Genomic DNA, 24,864 nt, shown 5'->3' with positions numbered 1-24,864 from the left:
TGTTCTCTCAAATGATTTTATTGATACACACACCTACTCAATTGAGTAGTGTGTGTGTGTGGCATAAAAATCCCCTTGAATGTAACTGTGTGTGGCATAATAATCCCCTTGAATGTAACTGTACTATAACTTTGCCCGTAGTGTTTAGATCCTCCTGCCGACAACCACAGTTGGAACACTGATGTTTGCTGAAATGACTGCAATGTCACAGTTTCAATATTTCCAATGCACACAGACAAGCCGCTTATCCTGGCAAATTGGCAGTGTCTGTCTACCTCAGCATAACTTTCTGAGAAGTGCAGTTACTAGTTAATAGAGGTATGCTGGGTGCCAAAAATAGCTAGAGGCATCAAATCAATATGAAATATTACCCAGTAAGTCTGATGTATGCACAGCACAGCATTGCATTGGAGTATTTTTCCAGCCCTTTGGTCTGTTGTGTAAAGAGTAGAAGTGAGAGGTCACTTAAGGAAATGGGTGACGCCCCCCCCAGGCTCAGCTCCAACCACATGAAGATTATTTATAATGGCTGTGTCTGTGTAGTTTAGATAGGAAGATTTCTTTGGAGAGAAAACATAGACTTGTAACCTATTGAGAGAAATACTGTTCGCATGTTGAAGAAAAAGAACAAGCGGCGTAAAACATATGTAACTTGAATTGCTCTTAGGAAAGTCACACTATAAACATTGTAGAAAAGGTAACTAGAGCACCAAAATGGCATTGTTCTTATTACAAAGTATGACCATAATAGATAAAAGTCAAATTTACTTAAAGGACAGTATCACATAAAGACATTTTCAACGGATATTGCAGTAGCTTTCTGAGAGAAGGCTTTTCCATGGAAGAATCGCTAGAGATCGGGTTCATTGTTAGTTCAGACTGCTTGATATGGCGCTGATCCAGACTAAACACCATGTCCAGAGCCTTCTAGGAAAGACTGGCTGCTAGTCTACTTATTTTCACTGTGCTGTAGAAACATCTGAAACTACCCACTGGGAACAGACATCAATTCAACGTGACATAGAAACAATGATTCAACCTGTGTGTGCCCAGTGGGTAATGTTCCCATTTCTCATTTAGGCAGGCTGAGAGAGAGAAGATGGCTGTGAACCATCATAGAGGTCCATCCTGTCAATCATTGATGTAATCCCGCAGGGAAGATGAGACATTTGATCATAAGGACACAGATAAAAAGTCAATTCTAATTCAAGGTTAATTCATAGTATATGTGTGTGTGTATTGTTTAAATATTCACACTTCTTCTCGATTAAACTTACTGAGAAGTTCCACCTGATATTTCAGGATCTTGCCAGTAACATTTCTGGTGATCCTGTGACTTTGCAAATGGTGCTGTGCAAACATGCAATTGCTCAGAAACAACCATCGGCTGATGTTTAGAATTCTAGCAGTTCTGTGTAAAACACAAGTTCAGACCCTGGAGGTCAGGGTAGGAGTCCAAGCTCTAGACCCCTGTTCTGTTCTGACTAAACCCCCAACCCCCACCCCTTCGGGCTGTGCAGTCTGAGAATCTGTCACTGCTGCCTGCGGACGGCGCAGATGGAGTAAGGCAGCGGCTGCAGGGTCATGCCCAGTTTGGGGGTGAGGCTTGGCACTGTACCAGAGGGGAACTGCAGGTGGAAGCGCTGCAGCATGGTGGTGAAGAACAGGAACATCTCCATCCTGGCCAGATGCTCGCCCAAACAGTGACGCTTCCCTGAGGACAAACCACACAACATGGATTGAGTTTTGTGAAGATCATGTCATACTTTGTATCATCTACTCTACTCAGAGGAGGCTGGTGAAGGGAGGATGGCTCGTAGTAATGGCTGACATGAAATCAACGGAACGGTATCAAACCATTCCATTCCAGCCATTACAATGAGCCATCCTCCGATTTAGTGACACCAGCTACAATTGACTACTGTTTTCCAGTGAACATTCAGCCAATACAACATATCTACTGTACTCAATGTATCTGTTAAGTGATAGTAACGGTCCTTTACTATCACTGTTATCAACTGTTTAGTGTTTACCTTATTAGCATATAGGCTAATCCAATGATATGATATGGCTGGGAAAAGGTTTACACTTGCATACACAGCACAACTTGAACAAAAGAGGGAACCACGTGTATGGGTGGTAGGACTGAGAATTTGTTTTGTTTGAACTGACATGGTGGTGTTTTTCTGTCTTAACAGTACTTTCCTTTATTAATGGCAGCATTGTAGTCTGCAATAGCCCCAGGGATTGGCTTGCTCACCAGTCTATTAATTAAGTGCTCAAATAGATTACTGGGCCTTCATACCCGTAAGGTTGTAATACCGGAGAGGCTCTAGCTTTTATTACTTTTGACTCATTGTAGGTAAAATGAAATGAGATCATAGCTGGGGTATACAGTTAAAGACATGCTCCAGTACATTGGCCACTAAGAAAGTATTTTTCAATGTGTTGTTCATACATGCATAATCTATGAGCAGTATTACTGTCTTACCTTAATTAGACACGAAATCCCTAGTTTGAAAGCAACTGTTTTATTGAAGCTGTGCTGTGTTATTTTCCCTACATTTCCCTCCATGTGGGCCAGCACCCGAGCAATTTCAGTTCTAGCCAATGAGCTTCAGCCTCTCACATTTGAGTGACAGGTAGCAAGAGGCCTGCCCAGCATTATCCAATGAGGTTGTAGGGCGGGCCCAGCTCAGTGGACACAGCACAGAGAGAGAGAGCAATGACGTGGTGCACATATGTGACATAGTATGCAATATTCGGGGACCACTTTTGGCTCATGAGTGCTACTTTCAGAACTACTGCCTAAAAAGTATACAAACATACAGAAGAATCTCTAATATATTGGAATTTCATGCCCATGATGACTATTAACCTTGTATTTAAGTATTACCATTTGGATTAGGTAAGAGGAGAGGCATTCAAGTGAGAGGGTGTATACAGCATGTGTGTGAGAGTCTGTGCTACTCTCTTTGGGGGCCTAAGAGTGGAAAGAAGCCAGACTCACCCAGAGAGAAGGGTAGAAAAGCTTCCCGTCGGACAAAGTTTCCATTGCTGTCCAGGAAGCGATGTGGTGAGAAGGTTCCAGGGTCGCACCAGTACTTCTCATCAAAGTGCACAGAGTACAGGTTGGTGATGACCATGGTGCCTTTGGGGATGTTGTAGCCGCTCACCAGTGTGTCCTGAGTGGTGGCGCGGAAGATGCCCAGGGGCACGATGTTACAGAAGCGCAGGACCTCATGTAGCACCGCTTCCACATAGGGCATCCTCTTTTTGTCCGCCAGTGAGGGGGACTGCCCACTTCCCAGCACACTGTCCAGCTCCTTATGCACCTTCTCTACACAGAGGAAACACCAGCAGCAAACTGTCAATACCTTATCATCACAATGTTCTATCTGCTTCCTCAACTCTTGTCTAGTATCCACAGACATACACTGAGTGTACAAAACATTAAGGAGACCTTCCTAATATTGAGTTGCACCCCCTTTTGCCCTCAGAACAACCTCAATTTGTTGGGGCATGGACTCTACAAGGTGTTGAAAGCATTCCACAGGGATACTGGCCCATGTTGACTCCAATCCATAATAAAGCGCTGCTCTGCCTTCTTAACAACACTATCAACAAGGCAGATCCTTCAGGCCCTAGTTTTGTCGCACCTAGACTACTGTTCAGTAGTGTGGTCAGCTGCCACAAAGAGGGACTTAGGAAAATTTCAGTTGGCTCAGAACAGGGCAGCATGGGTGGCCCTTAAAAGTACACAGAGAGCTAACATTAATGATGTGCATGTCAATCCCTCATGGCTCAACGTGGAAGAGAGATTGACTTCTTGACTATTTGTTTTTGTAAGAGGTGTAAACAAGCTGACACCCATGCATACCCCACAAGACATGCCACCAGAGGTCTCTTCAGAGTCCCCAAGACCAGAACAGACTATGGGAGGCGCACCATACTACATAGAGCCATGACTACATGGAACTCTATTCCACATCAGGTAACTGATGCAAGCAGTACAATCAGATTTAAAAAAACTGGAAAAAATACATCTTATGGCACAACGGGGACTGTGAAGAGACACACACAGGTACAGACACATCCATATGAATACATTGTTATATTGTCGTATGGTGGTATTAAACATTTTGTATTGTAGATATGTAGTGGTGTAATAATGTTAAATGATGTACTGTTTTATATTTTATATGTAATGTAAGTGCTTTAATATGTTTGGACCCCAGGAAGAGTAGCTGCTGCCTAAGGTATCCATAAAAAATACAAATACAAATACAAACCCTTCCCACAGTTGTGTCAAATTGGCTGGATGTCCTTTGGGTGGTGGACCATTCCTAAAATACACGGGAAACTGTTGAGTGTGAAAACCCCAGCAATGTTGCAGTTCTTGACACAAACCGGTGCGCCTGGCACCTACTACCATACCCCGTTCAAAGGCACTTAAATATTTTTGTCTTGCCCATTCACTCTCTGAATGGCACACATATATACAGTGGCAAGAAAAAGTATGTGAACCCTTCAGAATTACCTGGATTTCTGCATAAATTAGTCATCAAATTTGATCTGATCTTCATCTAAGTCACAACAATAGACAAACATAGTGTGCTTAAACTAATAACACACAAATTATTGTATTTTTCTTGTCTATATTGAATACATCATTTAAACATTCACAGTGTAGGTTGGAAAAAGTATGTGAACCCCTAGGCTAATGGCTTCTCCAAAAGCTAATGGGAGTCAGGAGTCAGCTAACCTGGAGTCCAATCAATGAGACGAGATTGGAGATGTTGCTTAGAGCTGCCATGCCCTATAAAAAAACACAAAATTTGAGTTTGCAATTCATAAGAAGCATTGCCTGATGTGAACCATGCCTCGAACAAAAAAGATCTCAGAAGACCTAAGATTAAGAATTGTTGACTTGCATAAAGCTGGAAAGGGTTACAAAAGTATCTCTAAAAGCCTTGATGTTCATCAGTCCACGGTAAGACAAATTGTCTATGAATTGAGAAAGTTCAGCCCAGTTGCTATTCTCCCTAGGAGTGGCCATCCTGCAAAGATGACTGCAAGAGCACAGCGCAGAATGCTCAATGAGGTTAAGAAGAATCCTAGAGTGTCAGCTAAAGACTTACAGAAATCTCTGGAACATGCTAACATCTCTGTTGACGAGTTTACGATACGTAAAACACTAAACAAGAATGGTGTTCATGGGAGGACACCACGGAAGAAGTCACTGCTGTTAAAAAAAACATTGCTCTAAGTCTGAAGTTTGCAAAAGTGCACCTGTATGTTCCACAGTGCTACTGGCAAAATATTCTGTGGACAGATGAAACTACAGTTGAGATGTTTGGAAGGAACACACAACACTATGTGTGGAGAAAGAAAGGCACAGCACACCAACATCAAAACCTCATTTCAACTGTAAAGTATGGTGGAGGGAGTTTATCAAGATATTTTGCAGGAGAATGTAAGGCTATCTGTCTGCCAATTGAAGCTCAACAGAAGTTGGGTGATGCAACAGGACAACGACCCAAAACACAGACGTAAATCAACAACAGAATAGTTTCGACAGAAGAAAATACGCCTTCTGGAGTGGCCCAGTCAGAGTCCTGACCTCAACCCGAGATGCTGTGGCATGACCTCAAGAGAGCAGTTCACACCAGACATCCCAAGAATATTGCTGAACTGAAACAGTTTGGAAAGAGGAATGATCCAAAATTCCTCCTGACCGTTGTGCAGGTCTGATCCACAACAACAGAAAACGTTTGGTTGAGTTTATTGCTGCCAGAGGGTCAACCAGTTATTAAATCCAAGGGTTCACATACTTCTCCCACCCTGCACTGTGAATGTTTACATGGTGTGTTCAATAAATATAGGAAAACGTATAATTGTTTGTGTGTTGTTAGTTTAAGCGGACTGTGTTTGTCTACTGTTGTGACCTAGATGAAGATCAGATCAAATTTGATGACCAATTTATGCAGAAATCCAGGTATTTCCAAAGGGTTCACATACTTTTTCTTGCCACTGTAATCCATATTTCAATGCTTAAAAATCTTTCTTTAACCTGTCCCCTACCCTTGTTTAGTTTAATTCTACCATTTAAAAAAAAACAAGCCCACACAACTTGAAAAAGCCATACATGCACATGAATAAAATTATGGAGGATAACACACAAGTCTGGGGCTTATTTCCATTGTGGTCCTCTTGAGACAAGATGGCTCGGCAAGTTGGACACAGTATGGCATTGAGATAATAAAACATAAAAAGAACATCTATCTCATCATTGCAGTTACATCGTCATATGGGCACAGAAGACATCAAACTTATTTTTAAAGCTTCCCAGATAGGATGTCGTTTTTATGGGCAGAGGCAACTCATACTGAGGCTCCAGTATACAAGAAATTCTACGCTGAATAGGTGCCTAATGGACCCTATTCCGACTACACTACTGAAAGAGCTACTTCCTGTGCTTGGCCCTGCTATGTTGATCATAATAAACGGCTCCCTATCCTCCGGATGTGTACCAAACTAGCTAAAAAAGCCTTTCCTGAAAAAGCCAAACCTTGACCCGGACAATTTAGAAAACTATCGGCCTATATCAAACCTCCCATTACTCTCAATTTTTACAAAAAGCTGTTGTGCAGCAACTCACTGCCTTCCGGAAGACAAATAATGTACAGTCGTGACCAACATTTTTGAGAATGACACAAATATTCATTTTCACAAAGTTTGCTGCTTCAGTGTCTTTAGATATTTTTGTCAGATGTTACTATGGAATACTGAAGTATAATTACAAGCATTTCACAAGTGTCAAAGGCTTTTATTGACAATTCCATGAAGTTGATGCAAAGAGTCAATATTTGCAGTGTTGACACTTCTTTTTCAAGACCTCTGCAATCCGCCCTGGCATGCTGTCAATTAGCTTCTGGGCCACATCCTGACTGATGGCAGCCCATTCTTACATAATCAATGCTTGGAGTTTGTCAGAATTTGTGGGGTTTTGTTTGTCCACCCGCCTCTTGACGATTGACCACAAGTTCTCAATGGGATTAAGGTCTGGGGAGTTTCCTGGCCATGGACCCAAAACTTCGATGTTTTGTTCCCTGAGCCACTTAGTTATCACTTTTGCCTTATGGCAAGGTGCTCCATCATGCTGGAAAAGTCATTGTTCGTCACCAAACTGTTCTTGGATGGTTGGGAGAAGTTGCTCTCAGAGGATGTGTTGGTACCATTCTTTATTCGTGGCTATGTTCTTAGGCAAAATTGTGAGTCGGCCCACTCCCTTGGCTGAGAAGCAACCCCATTTCCGGATGCCCCAAACAATCGGAAAGGGCATTCATCAGAGAAAATCACTTTACCCCAGTCCTCAGCAGTTCAATCCCTGTACCTTTTTGCAGAATATCAGTCTGTCCCTGATGTTTTTCCTGGAGAGAAGTAGCTTCTTTGCTGCCCTTCTTGACACCAGGCCTTCCTCCAAAAGTCTTTGCCTCACTGTGCGTGCAGATGCATTCACATCTGCCTGCTGCCATTCCTGAGCAAGATCTGTATTGGGGGTGCCCCGATCCCACAGCTGAATCAACTTTAGGAGACGGTCATGGCGCTTGCTGGACTTTCTTGGGCGCCCTGAAGCCTTCTTCACAACAATTGAACCGTTCTCCTTGAAGTTCTTGATGATCTGAAAAATGGTTGATTTAGGTGCAATCTTACTGGCAGCAATATCCTTGCCTGTGAAGCCCTTTTTGTGCAAAACAATGATGACTCCACGTGTTTCCTTGCAGGTAACCATGGTTGACTGAGGAAGAACAATGATTCCAAGCACCACCCTCCTTTTGAAGCTTCCAGTCTGTTATTCAAACTCAATCAGCATGACAGAGTGATCTCAAGCATTGTCCTCGTCAACACTCACACCTGTGTTAACGAGAGAATCACTGACATGATGTCAGCTGGTCCTTTTGTGGCAGGGCTGAAATGCAGTGGAAATGTTTTTTTGGGGATTTAGTTAATTTGCATGGCAAAGAGGGACTTTGCAATTAATTGCAATTCATTTGATCCCTCTTCATAACATTCTGGAGTATTTGCAAATTGCCATCATACAAACTGAGGCAGCAGACTTTGTGAAAATTAATATTTGTGTCATTCTCAAAACTTTTGTCCACAACTGTATTAAAAGGTAAATGACTTTTTAATGGCATCAGACCAAGGCTCTGCATCTGTCATCGTGCTCCTAGACCTTAGTGCCGCTTTTGACACCATTGATCACCACATTCTTTTTAAGAGATTAGAAACCCTCTTTGGTCTACATGGACAAGTTCTTGCCTGGTTTAGATCTTATCTGTCGAAAAATATAGAATTTACTCTCTTTGGATGATTTGTCCTCTTACAAATCATGTGTTAGTTCCTCAAGGTTCCGTTTTAGGACCACTATTATTTTCACTATACATTCTACCTCTTGGTGATGTCATTCGGAAACACAATGTCAACTTTCACTGCTATGCGGATGACCCACAGCTGAACATTTCGATTAAACATGGTGAAGCCCTAAAATTGCCTACCCTGGAAGCCTGTGTTTCAGACATAAGGAAGTGGATGGCGGCAAATGTTTTACTTTTAAACTCGGACAAAACAGAGAAGTTCTAGTTCCCAAGAAACAAAGAGATCTGCTGTTTGATCTAAAAATGAATGTTGATGGTTGAACAGTTGTCTCAAAAATGTGAAGGACCTCTGCATTGCTCTGGACTCTCTTTTGACGAACATATTAAGAATAATTCAAGGGTAGCTTTTTTCCATTTTCGTAACATTGCAAAGATCTGAAACTTTGTACAAAAATGATGCAGTAAACTAATCCATGCTTTTGTAACATTTAGATTAGACTACTGCAATGCTCCACTCTCTGGTTATCCTGATAAAGCACTAAATAAACTTCAGTTAGTGCAAAATACAGACCACCATAGTGCCTGTGCCCAAGAACACTAAAATAACCTGCCTAAATGACTACCGACCCGTAGCACTCATGTCTGTAGCCATGAAGTGCTTTGAAAGGCTGGTCATGGCTCACCATTATCCCAGAAACCCTGACCCACTCCAATTTGCATACCGCCCCAACAGATCCACAGATGATGCAATCTCAATTGCACTCCACACTGCCCTTTCCCACCTGGACAAAAGGAACACCTACATGAGAATGATATTCATTGACTACAGCTCAGCATTCAACACCATAGTGCCCTCAAAGCTCATCAATAAGCTAAGGACCCTGGGACTAAACACCTCCCTCTGGATCGTGGACTTCCTGACGGGCCGCCCTCAGGTGGTAAGGGTAGGTAACAACACATCTGCCACACTGATCCTCAACACAGGGGCCCCTCAGGGGTGCGAGATCAGACCCCTCCTCTATACCCTGTTCACTCATGACTGGAACTCCAACACCCTCATTAAGTTTGCCGATGACACAACAGTGGTAGGCCTGATCACCGACAACGACGAGACAGCCTATAGGGAGGAGGTCAGAGACCTGGCCTTGTGGTGCCAGGACAACAACCTATCCCTCAACATGATCAAGACAAAGGAGATGATTGTGGACTACAGGAAAAAGGAATTCTCATCGACGGGGCTGCAGTGGAGCAGGTTGAGAGCTTCAAGTTCCTTGGAATCCACATCTCCAACAAATTAACATGGTCCAAGCACCCCAAGACAGGACAGTCATGAAGAGGGCACGACAAAATCTATTCCCCCTCAGGAGACTGAAAAGATTTGGCATGGGTCCTCAGATCCTCAAAAGGCTCTACAGCTGCACCATCAAGAGCATCATGACTGGTTGCATCACTGCCTGGTATGGCAACTGCTCGGCCTCCGAACGCAAGGCACTACAGAGGGTAGTGCGAATGGCCCAGTACATCACTGGTGCCTAGCTTCCTCCCATCCAGGACCTCTATATCAGGCTGTGTCAGAGGAAGGCCCTAGTCATAGATTGTTCTCTCTGCTACCGCACGGGAAGCGGTACCAGAGCGCCAAGTCTAGGTCCAAGAGGCTTCTAAACAGCTTCTACCCCCAAGCCACAAGACTCCTGAACACCTAATCAAATGGCTACCCAGACTATTTTCATTGCCCCCCCTTTTACACCGCTGCTACTCTCTGTTGTTATCATCTACGCATAGTCACTTTAATAACTCTACCTACAGTACATGTACATATTCCCTCAACTAACCAGTGCCCCCACACATTGACTCGTACATAGTCTCGCTATTGTTATTTTACTGCTGCTCTTTAATTACTTGTTACTTTTATTTCTTATTCTTGTCCGTATTTTTTTAAACTGCATTGTTGGTTAAGGGCTCGTAAGTAAGCATTTCACTGTAAGGTCTACACCTGTTGTATTCGGCACATATGGCTAATACGATTTGATTTGAAATACGGCTGCTAGTATCTTGATTAGAACCACAAAATGTGTTCATATTACTCCAGTGCTAGCCTCTACTTTTTGACTTCCTGTTAAGGCTAAGACTAATTTCAATTTTTTACTGCTAACCTACAAAGCATTACTGTAACGATGACACTGTGAGTCGCGAAGCAGGTGCAGGAGAAACGTTTAATAAAACAACAAACATGAAACGAGACAACATAACAGTGGCGTTTACTCGTAAGAACAATACTAACTGAGGAAGGAACCCAAGGGAGTGACAGATATAGGGGAGGTAATCAGGAAGGTAAGTATCATGATGATCTGCAGGTGCGTGTAATGATGGCTGCCAGGTGTGCGTAATGATGGATCCCAGGACCGGTGGTTAGTAGACTGGCGACGTCGAACGCCGGAGGGGAGGAGCGGGAGTAGACGTGTCAATTACATAGACTTGCTCATACCTATCTCTCCGATTTGGTCGTGCCATACATACCTATACGTACTCTACGGTCACAAAACACAGGTCTCCTTATTGTCCCTAAAATTTCTAAGCAAACAGCTAAAGGCAGGGCTTTCTCCTTTAGAGCTCAATTTTTATAGAATGGTCTGCCTATCCATGTGAGAAACGCACTCGGTATCGACCTTTTAGTCTTTACTGAAGACTCATCTCTTTAGTAGGCCCTATGATTGAGTGTCGACTGGCCCAGGAGTGTGAAGGTGAACTGCAAGGCACTGGAGTGACGAATTGCCCTTGCTGTCTCTGCCTGGCCGGCTCCCGTCTCTCCACTGGAATTTTCTGCCTCTGACCTTATTATGGGGGCTTACTATTTGGGGCTTACTCATTGGCTCACTAGTGCTCTTCCATGCTTCCCTAGAAAGGCTGTGTCACGTCGTGCCAGGCTTTTTTCACTATACACGACTTGAGTGGGTTGAGTCACTGGCGTGATCTTCCTATCCGGTTTTGCGCCACATCGAACTTGTGCGGTGGAGGATATCTTTGTGGGCTATACTCAGCCTTGTCTCAGGGTAGTACATTTGTGGTCTGTTGATATCCCTCTAGTGGTGTGGGGTCTGTGCTTTGGCAAAGTGGCTGGGGTGATATCCTGCCTGTCCGGGGGTATCGTCAGACAGGACAACAGTGTCCCATGACCCCCCTGTCTCAGCCTCCAGTATTTATGCTGCAATAGTCTAGGGTCAGTCTGTCCTGTCTGGTGAAATTCCCATGTCTTATCTGGTGTCCTGTGTGAACTTAAGTATGCTCCCTCTAATTCTCCCATCACTCTCTCTCTCTCTCTCTCTCTCTCTCTCTCAGAGGACCTGAGCCCTAGGACCATACCTCAGGACTACCTGGCCTGATGACTCCTGGCTGTCCCCAGTCCACCTGGTAGTGCTGCTTATCCAGTTTCTGCTGTTTTGTCTGTGGCTATGGAACTCTGACCTGTTCACCAGATGCTGTTTTCAACCCTCTCCCTTCATCTCTCTCTCTACCTCACCTGCTGTCTCGACCTCGGAAAGCTCAACTACGAAAAGACAACAGACATTTACTCATGAGGTGCTGACCTGTTGAACCCTCTTTAACCTGTCTGGGCTAGGGGGCAGTATTTTCACGGCCAGATGAAAAACGTACACAATTTAAACAGGTTACTACTCTGGCCCAGAAAATAGAATATGCATATTATTAGTAGATTTGGATAGAACACACTCTGAAGTTTCTAAAACTGTTTGAATGGTGTCTGTGAGTATAACAGAACTCATATGGCAGGCAAAAACCTGAGAAAAATTGAATCAGGAAGTGGGAGAAATTAGAAATGTAGTTTTTCTTTTGAATCCCTTGAAAAACTACAGTGACATAGGATTTACGTTGCACCTCCTAACTCTTCCATTGGCTGTCAACAATCTTTAGGAACTGGTTTCATCCGTCACCTGTTACCGGGCAGAAAATTGTGGCTCAGTCAATCACTGGCCAGTCTGAGGACAGGTGTCTCGTGACTTTGTTGTTTTTTATTTTTCTTCTAGGATGAATACCTATTGCCCGGTTGTAAAATTATCGCAATTTTACAAAAAAATACCCTAAAGGATTGATTGTAAACATCGTTTGATGTGTTTCTACAAACGGTAATGGAACTTTGAACATTTCATCTATGGATTTGCGTGGACATGGCATTGTAAAGTGTTCTGGATGGGTCAACAAAACGGACGTATTTGGACATAAATGATGGACTTTGCAGAACAAATGAACATTCCTTGTGGAAGTGGGACCCCTTCCGAGTGCATTCTGCCGAAGATCAGCAAAGGTAAGTAAATATTTCTAACATATTTTTAGAGATTTGTCAACGCCGTGGTTGTAGGCTAACTGTATAGCTTAGCATTGAAGGCTAAGTTCTGTACTCAGAATATTGAACTGTGATTTTTCCGTAAAGTTATTTTGAAATCTGACAAAGTGGTTGCATAAAGGAGTAGATTATCTATAATTCTTTAAATAATTGTTATAAATTTTGTCAACGTTTATGAGATCTTCTGTGAATGTGCCTATTCACCGGAGGTTATGGGGAGAAAACATTTTCTGAACGTCACGCGCCAATGTAAAAATTGGGGTTTTGGATATAAATATGAACTTGATCGAACAAAAAAATGCATGTATTGTCTAACATGATGTCCTAGGAGTGTCATCTGATGAAGATTGTCAAAGGTTAGTGCTTAATTTTAGCTGTATATCTGGTTTTGTGATGGCTATCCGTGCTTGGAAAATTGCTTTTTTTTTGCTAATGTGCTGTGCTAAAATAATCTAATGTTTTGCTTTCACCGTAAAGTCTTTTTAAAATCGTACAATGTGATTGGATTAATGAGTAGAGTATCTTTAAAATGCCGTATAGTACTTGAATTTAAATTTTGAGATTTTTTGCGCTGTGCTATCTCACTGGTTGTTGTCCAACCAATCCCTTTAGTTGGATTGTATCTCGAAGGGGTCCTCAAGAGGATAACAGGCCTGGGCAAAGGCCGACCCACGGCCCCCGGAATTTTGCTCAGATCACATAAAGAATTTGTGATAGTAAAGTTTTGAAAAACGTATTTGTTATTGAAATGTAAAGCCCAATGAATACTCGCCTTTGTGTAATGATTTAACTCCCACCGCTTGTGGTACATTTATTTTGAAGGCATGGATAAATAACAACTGCCCGAGGACAGACAGTGACTGACAGGCTGACACACACGTCACAGTTACAAATAGTAACTGATTTTCAAAGAAAAGGAAAGTAGACAATGAATGTAGGGTGTTCCAGCAAGAGTGGACAACAAAATATTTATTTATTGAGGTATCAGGGAAAGCTGTGTACTTAGTGTGCAGAGAGAGCATCTATGTCTTGAAAAACTACAACTTGTCCCGACACTTCCAGACGATGCATGCAGAGAAATATAGGAATATGTCTTCTAAGCAGAGGGCAAGTGCATCGAAAGAGTTGCTTTCTCAGTTGCAAAAGCAGCAAGGACTTTTCACAAAACTGCATTCAGAAAACGATGGAATTGCGAGAGCTAGCTACAGTTGAAGTCGGAAGTTTACATACACCTTAGCCAAATACATTAACTAAGTTTTTCACAATTCCTGACATTTAATCCTAGTAAAAATTCCCTGTCTTAGGTCAGTTAGGATCACCACGTTATTTTAAGAATGTGAAATGTCATAATAATAGTAGAGACAATGATTTATTTCAGCTTTTATTTCTTTCATCATATTCCCAGTGGGTCAGACGTTTACATACACTCAATTAGTATTTGGTAGCATTGCCTTTAAATTGTTCTACTTGGGTTAAACATTTCGGGTAGCCTTCCACAAGCTTCCCACAATAAGTTGGGTGAATTTTGGCCCATTCCTCCTGACAGTTCCAACTGTTCTGCCTGCAGCTATGGAACCCTGACCTGTTCACCGGACGTGCTACCTGTCCCAGACCTGTTGTCCCAGACCTGCTGGAACCCTGACCTATTCACCGGACGTGCTACCTGTCCCAGACCTGCTGTTTTCAACTCTCTAGAGACAGCAGGAGCGGTAGAGATACTCTCAAAGATCGGCTATGAAAAAGCCAACTGACACTTACTCTTGTGTTACTGACTTGGTGCACCCTCGACAACTACTATGATTATTATTATTTGACAATGCTGGTCATTTATGAACATTTGAACATCTAGGCCATGTGCTGTTATAATCTCCACCCGGCACAGCCAGAAGAGGACTGGCCACCCCTCATAGCCTGGTTCCTCTCTAGGTTTCTTCCTAAGCTTTGGCCTTTCTAGGGAGTTTTTCCTAGCCACCGTGCTTCTACACCTGCATTGCTTGCTGTTTGGGCTTTTAGGCTGGGTTTCTGTACAGCACTTTGAGATATCAGCTGATGTAAGAAGGGCTATATAAATACATTTGATTTGATTTGACAGAGCTGGTGTAACTGAGTCAGGTTTGTAGGCCTCTTTTCTCGCACACACTTATTCAGTTCTGCCCACAAATTTTCTAAGGCATTGAGGTCAGGGCTTTGTGATGGCCATTCCAATACCTCGACTTTGTTGTCTTTAAGCCATTTTGCCACAACTTTGGAAGTATGCTTGGGGTCATTGTCCATTTGGAAGACCCATTTGCGACCAAGCTTTAACTTCCTGACTGATGTCTTGAGATTTTGCTTCAATATATCCACATAATTTTCCTTTCTCATGATGCCATCTATTTTGTGAAGTGCACCAGTCCCTCCTGCAGCAAAGCACCCCCACAATATGATGCTGCCACCCTCGTGCTTCACGGTTGGGATGGTGTTCATCGGCTTGCAAGCATCCCCCTTTTTCCTCCAAACATAAGGATGGTCATTATGGCCAAACAGTTCTGTTTTTGTTTCATCAGACCAGAGGACGTTTCTCCAAAAAGTACGATCTTTGTTCCCATGTGCAGTTGCAAACCGTAGTCTGGGCTTTTTCATGGCGGTTTTGGAGCAGTGGCTTCTTCCTTGCTGAGCGGCCTTTCAGGTTATGTCGATATAGGACTCGTTTTGCTGTGAATATAGATACTTTTGTACCTGTTTCCTCCAGCATCTTCACAAGGTCCTTTGCTGTTGTTCTGGGATTTATTTGCACTTTTCGCACCAAAGTATGCTCATCTCTAGGAGACAGAACGCGTCTCCTCCTGAGCGGTATGACGTGTCATGCACAAAGTAGATGTCCTAACTGACTTGCCAAAACTACAGTTTGTTAACAATACATTTGTGGAGTGGTTGAAAAACGAGTTTTAATGACTCCAACCTTCCGTCCCACAAAATTGCTAAACATAGCAAGCCATTCGCTGAGGGTGAATTCATTAAAGAATGTTTAATTGACTCAGCAGCAATACTTTGCCCCGACAAGAAAGAGCTGTTTGAAAATATTTCCCTGTCAAGACGAACAGTGACACGGCGTGTTGAGGACATCGCAGAGAATATGGAACAACAGTTGAAAGACAAGGTAAATGATTTCACCTATTTCTCCTTGGCCAGGGATGAGAGCAGTGATGCATGTGACATGGCGCAGTTGTTGATATTCTTACGAGGCATAACCCCAGACTTTGAAATGAAAGAGGAGCTTGCTTCAGTGCAGTCAATGAAGAGCACAACCAAAGGGAAATATTTAGTGGAGGAGTTTAATAGGTGTGTGGCAAAGCTGGGACTGAGTGCGTGCCCAAACTTGACAGGAAAAAACATTGGCCTTTTGAAAAGGATACAAGATCAAGTAGCTGACCTGAACCCAGATCAGAATACATTTTTCTTGCATTGCATTATTCATCAGGAGGTGCTCTGTAAATGTGTTCTGAAAATGAGCCATGTTGTGGATACAGTCACTAAAGTGGTAAACTTCATGAGAGCAAAATCTTTAAACCACAGGCAGTTTGTCTCACTGTTGGAAGAGACAGAGTCGGGTCACGCAGATCTCCCCTACCACACAAACGTGAGATGGCTGAGTTTGGGGAAGTTGCTTAAAAGGATGTGGGACCTGAAGTCGGAGATTTCTGAGTTTTTGCAAATGAAAGGAAAATATGTGGATTTCCCTCAACTGCAAGATAAAGAATGGTTGGCTGATTTTGCCTTCACCATGGACATCATGGCTCTCATGAATGAACTGAATTCCAAACTACAAGGGAAGGGCCTTTTTGCACATCAAATGTACAGCCTTGTAAAAGCCTTCAAGGGAAAATTACTCCTCCTGACCCGCCAAGTAGAAGCCAATAATCTCACCCACCTACTGACACTACTGGTCTGTTCCCTATCAGATGACCAGCTGGAGAAGTATACATCGCTGCTGCATGCTTTGAACGGTTAGTTTTCTCTTCGTTTTGAGGATTTCAAAGTGCTGGAAAATGACATGCTGTTGGTTTCTTCTCCTTTCACCTTCAATGTGGATAACGCTCCCACTGACCTGCATCTTGAGCTTATTGATCTTCAGTCTGATGCAGGGATTGGAGAACTATTCAAAACAATGTCACTGATGAGGTTCTATGCATCTCTTGATGAACATAACTTTCCAAAGATTAGGAGTCATGCTCAGAGGATGTTTGTACTGTTTGGGTCAAACATTTTCATTGATGAAATATAATAAGACAAGGCACAGATCATCTCTTACTGACTCTCACCTCTCAGCAATCCTGCGCATAGCGACGTCAGAAACTATACCTTTCTTCACTGCTCTAGTCAATGCCCATCAGACTTCACTTCTCACACTGATTGAGTAGTTTAAATGTAATGTTGAGCTCTCTCTCTTTCTTGTGTTTTTGTGCATACCCGTTAACAAGAGTTCTGTCCGTGGTGCTGAATGCACAGTGTACTTTTCCCTCTGTGTAGTTCATTGCATGTTTAACAATTAAAATACCTACCAAAAGGAGAACATGGATGTGGTTTATTTCTGTGCATGTTAAAAAAGTAAAATAAGTAGAATATCTGGATGTGATTTACAATAGATATATCTGTCAACAGTCATATACATGCATAATCCTGTAATGTATAATCCTGTAATATGATTCTGGCCATGATGGCAAAAATATATTCTAATGTAGCCATCCATGGAAAAGAATTGCCCAGGCCTGCTCTACAACTACTGGGATTATTATTTGAGCCTGCTGGTCATCTGTGAAAGTTTGAACATCTTGAAGATCTGGCTTTAATGGCCATGTACATTTACACATTTTTGTCATTTAGCAGACGCTCTTATCCAGAGTGACTTACAGTAGTGAGTGCATACATTTTCGTACTCTTATAATCTCGACGCGGCACATCCAGAAGAGGGCTGGCCACCCCTCTGATCCTGGTTCCTCTCTAGGTTTCTTCCTAAATTCCTGCCTTTCTAGGGAGTTTTTCCGAACCACCGTGCATCTACATCTGCATTGCTTGCTGTTTGGGGTTTAAGACTGGGTTTCTGTATAGGCACTTTGTGACATCTGCTGATGTAAAAAGGGCTTTATAAATAAAATTGATTTGGTTGACGTGGATTTAACAAGTGTCATCAATAACCGGTTCAGTTTATGTCATTGAAAAAGCATAATATTTTGTACACTCAGCGTATACCTGTCAAGGGGGTACTCAAGGAAGCAGGAGGGGTGAAGTCAGGCGCAGGAGACAAATGTCCGTGAACACACGTTTAATGGGCGTAATCCTCAAACAGCCAAAAACAGGCAAGGCAGGGCAGCAATACAAAAACAACAGTATGAGCCCGAAAGCAAAGTAGGGGCGCAGCCCAAACTCATCAGCCTTATAAATACAAAGGCAGAGGAAAAACACCTAACCCCAGCCTAACCAACCTGACGAAAACATACAAAACAACCCACCTGCCACGCCCTGACCATTTTACTATGGCAAAATGACCCTTTTCACTGGTCAGGATGTGACAATACCTTAGTAGAGAAATAGTTGAAACAAAAAAACAGTAATCAATCCAACCTTAGACACAACGCAAATGAAAGTTGCTTACTCAACTATTATTGATTACCTACAGTTGAAGTCGTTAGTTTACATACACTTAGGTTGGAGTCATTAAAACTTGTTTTTCAACCACTCCACAAATTTATTGTTAACACACTATAGTTTTGGCAAGTCGGTTAGGACATCTACTTTGTGCATGACACAAGTAATTTTTCCAACAATTGTTTACGGACAGATTATTTCACTTATAATTCACTGTATCACAATTCCAGTGGGTCAGAAGTCTACATACACTAAGTTGACCGTGCCTTTAAACAGCTTGGAAAAATCCAGAAAATTATGTCATGGCTTTAGAAGCTTCTGATAGGCTAATTGACATCATTTGAGTCAATTGGAGGTGTACCTGTGGATGTATTTCAAGGCCTACTGTCACGTCCTGACCAGTAAAGGGGTTATTTGTAATTAGAGTTTGGTCAGGACGTGGCAGGGGGTATTTGTTTTATATGGTTTTGAGTGTGTGTTTATGTAGAGGGGTGTTTTATTTATGTTTCCGGGGTTTTTGGTTTAGTTCTATGTTGTACAGTTCTATGTCTGTTTCTAGGGTGTTTATTTCTATGTTTAGTATTTGGGATTGGGACCTTCAATTGGAGGCAGCTGGTTATCGTTGCCTCTGATTGAAGGTCCTATAATTAGGAGTTTGTTTGTTTTGGGGATTGTGGGAGATTGTTCTTTGTATTGCTGTGTGAGCATACAAGACTGTTTGTCGTCCGTTCATCGGTTTCTTGTTTTGTTTCGTGTTTAATAAAAATGAGCATTCACATACCCGCTGCGCCTTGGTCCATCCATTACGACGACCGTTACACCTACCTTCAAACTCAGTGCCTCTTTGCTTGACATCAAGGGAAAATCAAAAGAAATCAGCCAAGACTTCAGAAAAAGAAATGTAGACCTCCACAAATCTGGTTCATCCTTGGGAGCAATTTCCAAACGCCTGAAGTTACCACGTTCATTTGTACAAACAATAGTACGCAAGTATAAACACCATATGACCACACAGCCGTCATACCGCTCAGGAAGGAGACGCGTTCTGTCTCTACTTTGGTGTGAAAAGTGCAAATAAATCCCAGAACAACAGCAAAGGACCTTGTGAAGATGCTGGAGGAAACAGGTACAAAAGTATCTATATCCACAGTAAAACGAGTCCTATATCGACATAACCTGAAAGGCCACTGAGCAAGGAAGAAGCCACTGCTCCAAAACCGCCATAAAAAAGCCAGACTACGGTTTGCAACTAACTGCACATGGGGACAAAGATCGCACTTTTATGAGAAATGTCCTCTGGTCTAATGAAACAAAAATAGAACTGTTTGGCCATAATAACCATCGTTATGTTTGGAGGAAAAAAGGGGATGCTTGCATGCCGAAAAACACCATCCCAACCGTGAAGCACGGGGGTGGCAGCTTCATGAGAAAGGAAAATTATGTGGATATGTTGAAGCAACGTCTCAAGACATCAGTCGGGAAGCTTGGTCGCAAATGGGTCTTCCAAATGGACAGTGACCCCAAGCCTACTTCCAAAGTTGTGGCAATATGACGGTTGTCGTAAGGAGTAGACCAAGGTGCAGCGTGTTGCGTGCTCATGATAAATATTTATTTAAACTCAGAACACTAAAGCAAAACAACAAATAACGGAAAACGAACGTCACATTCTGCAGGCTTTACAGAGCTGTACAAAAACAAGATCCCACAACACCAGGTGGACAAAACCCCTACTTAAGTATGATCTCCAAGTAGAGACAATGAGGACCAGCTGCCTCTAATTGGAGATCATCCCAAACAAAACCAACGTAGAAATACCAAAACTAGAACATGAACATAGAAATACAAAACATAGAAAAACACCCCCTGTCATTCCCTGACCTACTCTACCATAGAAAATAGCATCTTACTATAGTCAGGATGTGACAGGCAAAATGACTTAAGGACAACAAAGCCAAGGTATTGGAGTGGCCATCACAAAGCCCTGACCTCAATCCTATAGAAAATGTGTGGGCAGAACTGAAAAAGCGTGTGCGAGCAAGGAGGCCTACAAACCTGACTCAGCAACAGCTCTGTCAGAATTACTGGGCCAAAATTCACCCAACTTATTGTGGGAAGCTTGTGGAAGGCTACTTGAAACATTTGACCCAAGTTAAACAATTTAAAGACAATGCTACCAAATACTAATTGAGTGTATGTAAACTTCTGACCCACTGGGAATGTGATGAAAGAACAAGGCAGGGTGCTATGAGGCCTGAGTAAGGACAAGGCAGGGTGCTATGAGGCCTGAGTAAGGACAAGGCAGGGTGCTATGAGGCCTGAGTAAGGACAAGGCAGGGTGCTATGAGGCCTGAGTCAGGACAAGTCAGGGTGCTATGAGGCCTGAGTAAGGACAAGGCAGGGTGCTATGAGACCTGAGTCAGGAGAAGGCAGGGTGCTATGAGGCCTGAGTAAGGACAAGGCAGGGTGCTATGAGGCCTGAGTAAGGACAAGGCAGGGTGCTATCAGGCCTGAGTAAGGACAAGGCAGGGTGCTATGAGGCCTGAATGTGGACAGGGCAGGGTGCTATGAGGCCTGAGTAAGGACAAGGCACGGTGCTATGAGGCCCGAGTGAGGACAAGGCAGGGGACTTGATGCTGAGGCCTACTGTGCTATAAGGCAGCACACTGACCTTGAATGTTGGGGTAGAGGGCCATGTAGAGCATAGCCCAGCGTAGGGTGTTGGTGGTGGTCTCCGTGCCTGCGATGATGAGCTCGCCCACAGAGTAGATTAGGTTCTCCCTGGAATACGAGGTGCCCAAGTCGCCAGCACTCTTGTCCAACTTGTTCAGGTATTCATCAATGTAGTGGCGTGGGAAGTTGGACACTCTGCCCTCCGAGAAGCGCTTGATGATCTGCTCCAGGAAGTTATAGACCTTGGCTGCGTTGCGGAACAGCTTCTGGTGCTTTCCGAAGGGGAGGTACTCGATCCATGGGAAGGCGTTGTAAAGGAAGGCCCAGCCACTGACGGCAAGCTCCACATTCTCACTGAAGATCTCGATCATATGCTGGAAGTCACAGTTGTCGTACGTGAAACGCTCGCCGAAGATTATGAGGTTGGTGATGTTGGACACAGCATTGGTCACCAGGTGCTTTGGGTTAAAGGGTTTCCCTTTGTGTTCGTCGATGGCATCCACGAAAAACATGCACTCTTCCAAGATCTTCTGGTCGAGGGGCTTTTGAATACTGCCAAAGTAACGAAAGGAGTTGCTGGCCAGTTGACGATGTTCAATCCATCCGTTGCCAAATTTAGCATTCAGAAGTCCTGAGAAGGAAGATATTGAGATTAGAGCTGACATAATGAGACCTTACTGAGCATGTGTGAGGATACTAAATATTATTCTCAGGATAGGTGGACCTATTTTGATCTCAATACCATCAAACAGCCTAGAGAGTTCGATAACACCAAGCTTGTATTTGCATATAATAACTAATAACAATATAACAATGCCATAATGTGCATATTCAGAATACATTATAACTGACTTTCTTACCTCCCATTTTGGTCATTTTCATAAATAAAGGCAGAGATGGCCGGTCAGAAAAGACATCACCCTGGTGGTACAGGCATTCTCTGATGGCATCATATCCATTCAGCACCACTGCTGAGTAGCCTCCCAAATCAAGACTAAAAATCTGAGATAAAATACTTGAATAAATAGACCTCCAAAATAATATGCCATATATTTTCCCTAAATATGTTTAATTTTGGATTTAAAAAAAGTAGACTATAGTCCAGTATGACATAACATCTAAACTGCAAATTATCTTAACTCAGCAAAAAAAGAAATGTCCCTTTTTCAGGACCCTGTCTTTCAAAGATAATTCGTAAAAATCCAAATAACTTCACAGATCTTCTTTGTAAAGGGTTTAAACACTGTTTCCCATGCTTGTTCAATGAACCATAAACAATTCATGAACATGCACCTGTGGAACAGTTGTTAAGACACTAACAGCTCACAGAGGGTAGGCAATAAGGTCACAGTTATGAAAACTTAGGACACTAAAGAGGCCTTTCTACTTACTCTGAAAAACACGTGCCTTAGGCATGCTGCAAGGAGGCATGAGGACTGCAGATGTGGCCAGGGCAATAAATTGCATTGTCTGTACTGTGAGACGCCTAAGACAGCGCTACAGGGAGACAGGACGGACAGCTGATCGTCCTCGCAGTGGCAGTCCACGTGTAACAACACCTGCACAGGATTGGTACATCCGAACATCACACCTGCGGGACAGGTACACGATGGCAACAACAACTGTCCGAGTTACACCAGGAACGCACAATCCCTCCATCAGTGCTCAGACTGTCCGCAATAGGCTGAGAGAGGCTGGACCGGGGGCTTGCAAGCCTGTTGTAAGGCAGGTCCTCACCAGACATTACCGGCACAAACCCACTGTCGCTGGACCAGACAGGACTGGCAAAAAGTGCTCTTCACTGACGAGTCACGGTTTTGTCTCACCAGGGGTGATGGTCGGATTCACATTTATCGTCGAAGGAATGAGCGTTACACCGAGGCCTGTACTCTGGAGCGGGATCGATTTGGAGGTGGAGGGTCCGTCATGGTCTGGGGCGTTGTGTCACAGCATCATCGGACAGAGTTTGTTGTCATTGCAGGCATCCTCCTCCCTCATGTGGTACCCTTCCTGTAGACACATCCTGACATGACCCTCCAGCATGACAATGCCACCAGCCATATTGCTCATTCTGTGCGTGATTTCCTTCAAGACAGGAATGTCGGTGTTCTGCCATGGCCAGCGAAGAGCCCGGATCTCAATCCCATTGAGCATGTCAGGGACCTGTTGGATCGGAGGGTGAATGCAATTCCCCCCAGAAATGTCCGGGAACTTGCAGGTGCCTTGGTGGAAGAGTGGGGTAACATCTCACAGCAAGAACTGGCAAATCTGGTGCAGTCCATGAGGAGGAGATGCACTGCAGTACTTCATGCAGCTGGTGGCCACACCAGATACTGACTGTTACTTTTGATTTTGACCCTCCCTTTGTTCAGGGACACATTATTCCATTTCTGTTAGTCACATGTCTGTGGAACTTGTTCAGTTTATGTCTCAGTTGTTGAATCTTGAGATGTTCATTCAAGTATTTACACATGTTAATTTTGCTGAAAATAATCGCTGTTGACTGTGAGAGGACGTTTCTTTTTGCTGAGTTTATTAGACTAGTCTAGAGATAGGCAAGTAGCCCTCACTCTATTTGCCGAGGCATGGTGACTAAGCGGACCTTCGCCATTTTTAGAAACCCTGCCAGCGCAGCTGGAGCCTGCCATAATTTAGCGAATAGCGAGCCTCTTTTGTTTATTTTTCAGAGCTTTTTTTATAGGCTGACGCAAGACATAGGGACAAGAATGGAGCATCCACCCTAACTAACCTTTGACACACTTAGGAATTATGGTATGTGTGTGCCGGATGATTTTTTGTTGTTGCTTTATTTAACAAGGCAGTTAAGAACAAATTCTTATTTACTATGACGGCTTACCGGGGAACAGTGGGTTAACTGCCTTGTTCAGGGGCAGAACGACAGATTTTTACCTTGTCAACTCGGGGATTCGATCCAGCAACCTTTCGGTTACTGGCCCAATGCTCTAAGCCACTAGGCTACCTGCCGCCCCATTACAAATTATATTTCGCACAGTTTTTTCACCAGTGAAATTAAAGCAACTTTGAGATTCTGTTTTGGAATGAAAAGCACTATATAAAATACATCTATTGTAATGCAAAATTCATAAATGAACACTCAATAGGCTAAACTGCAAGAGTTAAACCAATATGAGCACAAGAAGACTAGCCTACATGGGGGTGCACACAAGTAGCCAACACAAAAAAATGCCTAGGTTTAGTCAAGCCACTTTCACACAATAATTTATGTACCGTACCTGCCCATGGATTTCACTCTGTTTCTTCATAAAGACATGCGGTTCTGTTGCTAGAGACATAATGTTCCCTATGACAGGGATAGGTGACGGTCCAGGTGGGAATCCTAGGGGTCTCCTCTGCTTCACAAGCTGCCGGATCAGCAAAAGAACAATAAGGGAAATAAGTAAACTACACAAACCCAAGAAAGCCTGTCCATGCGACACTTCTGAGACTAGAGATGATAACTGAATTAATACCATTTTTCTATCTCTAACTTTGCTGTCTGGACTAAGCTCTCCTCTGTGAAAGAGTTATGTAGGCTATATCATCTTGCACATGTTTCTATCCCCAGCCTCTACCCAATAGAATGCTTCTCCCTCTACAAGGCTAAGATTGGCTAGAAGTTTAGCTGTGATGACTATCGATGAACTTTGATCAGCCTTCGATCAATTCTAGCTATCAACAAATCGTAATTCTGCTATTTCTGAGGATTTGATTTCCCAATGATGATTTCTGGCCATTTGTTGACATGCAGCATAACTTGCCGGCCAGCTGGCACCACACAGATCAAGTTGGTAACTAAAAAGCTTTATTTTG

The 24,864-nt window shown here is 43.2% G+C and overlaps 1 protein-coding gene across 1 annotated transcript; it reads right to left on the bottom strand.

Moving 5' to 3' along the window:
• Positions 1–24,661, bottom strand: LOC106562333 (vitamin D 25-hydroxylase). The gene is made up of 5 exons (XM_014127147.2): positions 24,288–24,661; positions 21,894–22,035; positions 21,032–21,664; positions 3,011–3,340; positions 1–1,714 (listed from the first exon to the last, which is right to left on the bottom strand). Exons 1-5 carry the CDS (start codon positions 24,525–24,527, stop codon positions 1,533–1,535), a joined length of 1,527 nt encoding a protein of 508 aa, XP_013982622.1. The 5' UTR covers positions 24,528–24,661; the 3' UTR covers positions 1–1,532.
• Between the last annotated feature and the right edge of the window lie 203 nt (positions 24,662–24,864).

The sequence above is a fragment of the Salmo salar genome, chromosome ssa11, assembly GCF_905237065.1.
Source record: "Salmo salar chromosome ssa11, Ssal_v3.1, whole genome shotgun sequence".
NCBI lineage: Eukaryota > Metazoa > Chordata > Actinopteri > Salmoniformes > Salmonidae > Salmo > Salmo salar.
Note: the sequence above shows the minus strand (reverse complement) of the source record. Positions and strands in the feature narration are given on the sequence as shown.

What these genes read in the sequence shown, in the direction of transcription:
- LOC106562333 (XM_014127147.2), bottom strand. Translation starts at nt 24,527, where the DNA reads ATGGTATTAATTCAGTTATCATCTCTAGTCTCAGAAGTGTCGCATGGA. An exon ending in GAAAATGACCAAAATGGGAG is followed by an intron (nt 21,665 to 21,893) that starts GTAAGAAAGTCA and finishes CTTCCTTCTCAG; the next exon opens with GACTTCTGAATGCTAAATTT. An exon ending in TTTTCTACCCTTCTCTCTGG is followed by an intron (nt 1,715 to 3,010) that starts GTGAGTCTGGCT and finishes GTTTGTCCTCAG; the next exon opens with GGAAGCGTCACTGTTTGGGC.